This window comes from Podospora anserina, chromosome 2 (assembly GCF_000226545.1).
Source record: "Podospora anserina S mat+ genomic DNA chromosome 2, supercontig 2".
In the NCBI taxonomy this organism is placed as follows: domain Eukaryota; kingdom Fungi; phylum Ascomycota; class Sordariomycetes; order Sordariales; family Podosporaceae; genus Podospora; species Podospora anserina.
The window spans coordinates 761,496-763,902 of record NW_001914858.1 but is presented as its reverse complement, the minus strand read 5'-3'; the positions used below and the strand labels follow the sequence as shown (position 1 = coordinate 763,902).

Sequence of the window (2,407 nt, the reverse complement as noted above, 5' to 3'; positions counted from 1 at the left end):
TTCCCCCCCCCTTCTCCCCCCGAGCGGCTGGCTATCTGCGAGTCCTCTAGCCTCAGCAGCCCCCTCCCCCCGGGTCCCCTAACAAAATAAGGAAAGACACAAAACCGCGCCTGTCCGCCCACCTCCACCTGGCCTCCCTTTCCTGTCCGTCTTTTGCACGCCTGTGACCTACTGCCTTCCACCCCCCCCCCCAATCTACCGCCGCCGTGCCCTTTGAGGATTCTTGCAGCATCGCCCCGTGCTTGTTGAGTGCTATTAGGCCTCTCCTCTCAGGAATTGGCCCGCGGACTGCCTACGGAACCGAAAAGCGGAAAGCCGACAATAGCATTCTTATACGTTCGCTGAACCACCGTTGCCCACCGGCCCTGATTGAGCCGCAGAGCCGACGCCAAAAACGGTCCCAAGTCCGACCGTCACCGCCAGCTGGATGGTAGCGACTGTGCGCACTCGACAAGCACCACCCGTCAATCTGCACGTCAAACACACACCGTAGCGCCTTGCTTGCTTGAAGGATATATATACACACATAGTTGAACAAGACCCGCTATGGAAGCGGGTGATTCAGGTAACAGGCAAAGGTTTGTGACTTTTTCTTCTTTGCTTGATTGCTGCTGCTCCCTTCCCCAAGGCGCGTCTAACATTCTCAATTCTCCAGTGGAATTCCAACTGCCAACAGCAACCCCTTGGATCATTTTGATAGACGACCTCGAGACCAACGCATCGATACCTCGTATAGAGAAGGGCAAAACATGGCGACCGCTACCATCATCAGCCCGAGCGCCCCGGGTTACCATCAGCATCACTCTTCGTATAATTCGGGATACCCACACTCGGCTCCCGTCACCAGCATCCCTGGCATGATCTCGCCGGTTGAGCCGCGCCGGTCGGCTGAAGAACCGGAATCCGCTAACAACCACCGGCAATCCCTCCCTTCCATCTCCGAAGTCATCTCGGGGACAAAGCCTGGGTCATTTGCACCCCCAGTGCCTCAACAAATGCCTCCTCAGAGCCTCCCAGCGCCTTTCTCGGTCGCATCGCTCACAGGTCCGCCACGGTCCTTTGAGGCTGGAGTCGAGAAGAACCAGTCGCCAAGAACACTGCATCCTGTATCGTCGGGTTACCCACGATCAGATACCCTCCCTGCCTTCTCTGACCCATCACGGCCTACTTTGGCTAGCCGACCTGCACCTCCACCACTGAACACTTTCTCGGGGCCACACCACTCCCCTTCACATGCACACAAAGTCGACTCGGCTGAGTCGGACCACAGGCCACCGCAGCCACAACAACCGCCTCTCAGCGCTGGCCATCGCGAGCAGCCGCCGCAGCAGTTGCCAGGGCTTTATTCTGAAACCGGACGCCTGCCACCTGGACAGTTGCCTCTGTCGGCATACCCAGCATCCCCTAGAAGCTCAGGACCAGGCTTCTCATCCCCATATGATTCGCAACGGCCACCTGCGTATGGTGAGGAAAACAGCGAATATATGCACCATCGGTTGTCGGACTACAAGGCCGCCCTGGACAAGCATTACGAAACATATGGCTACCAAGATGCTCTGCAAATCGTGAGTCGCATCTTGAACCGTGATGCCAAAACTCAGATGCTAACAAATTATACCAGGTTGCCAACTCGTGCCGTACTGGCTTCAATTTTGCCGAGGCCTACGTAGCTGCCGCGCGGGAGCAGGGTGGCTCACAGCCCATCCTGTCGAGAATGCCCACCGAGAACGAGGTCGGCGGGCTTCTCAACAGCCTCCTGCTTGCCCTCAAGAAGCTCGAGGAGGTGCGGGAAATGATTCAACGGAATAGAATTCAGGACGAGCGAGCGCGCGATCACGGCCGAAAGCCCGAGGACGAGGATGTGGCCATGTACAACGACGGGATGAAGCCAGCCTACAGTCTGAACGAGGTTAAGAAACGGCGCGGCGTAAGTTTTTTTTTCTTTCTTTTTTTTTTGTTGTTGTCTGACAGATGGTTACCGGATAAATGGCACATGGCAAGCTAACAAAGTTATCAAAACAGCGTGCGGCTCCTCCCGGACGGTGTCACAGCTGCAACAGGATTGACACCCCAGAGTGGAGGCGCGGTCCCGACGGGGCGAGGACGCTATGCAACGCCTGCGGTCTTCACTATGCGAAACTGGAGCGAAAAAGGCAGCTTGATCAGAGGTCGCTGAGGCCGAAGCCATCCGAGGACCGGAGCTAGTATTGACCGGTCTTTTTTCTTTTTGTTTTCTTGTTTTTTTTGGTCTTCTCTCCTTCCAGGCAACAAACACGTGTATCCGTCTTCTGCAACCATGTCGTTTTTTTATATCACACACCAAATGTTCTCCGAATACCCGAATACGTTTTTTTTTCTCCTTGTGGGAGAGGGAAATATATTCAATCACCTTTGCAACAACCAGCAC

At 55.4% G+C, this 2,407-nt stretch overlaps 1 protein-coding gene across 1 annotated transcript; it reads left to right on the top strand.

Annotated features, from left to right (window-relative positions):
• Positions 1 to 749: 749 nt before the first annotated feature.
• PODANS_2_1880 (uncharacterized protein) lies at positions 750 to 2,205 on the top strand (the record flags this gene model as incomplete). Its single annotated transcript, XM_001910900.1, has 3 exons — positions 750 to 1,565; positions 1,622 to 1,927; positions 2,002 to 2,205. 3 exons carry the CDS (start codon positions 750 to 752, stop codon positions 2,203 to 2,205), a joined length of 1,326 nt encoding a protein of 441 aa, XP_001910935.1.
• Positions 2,206 to 2,407: the final 202 nt, after the last annotated feature.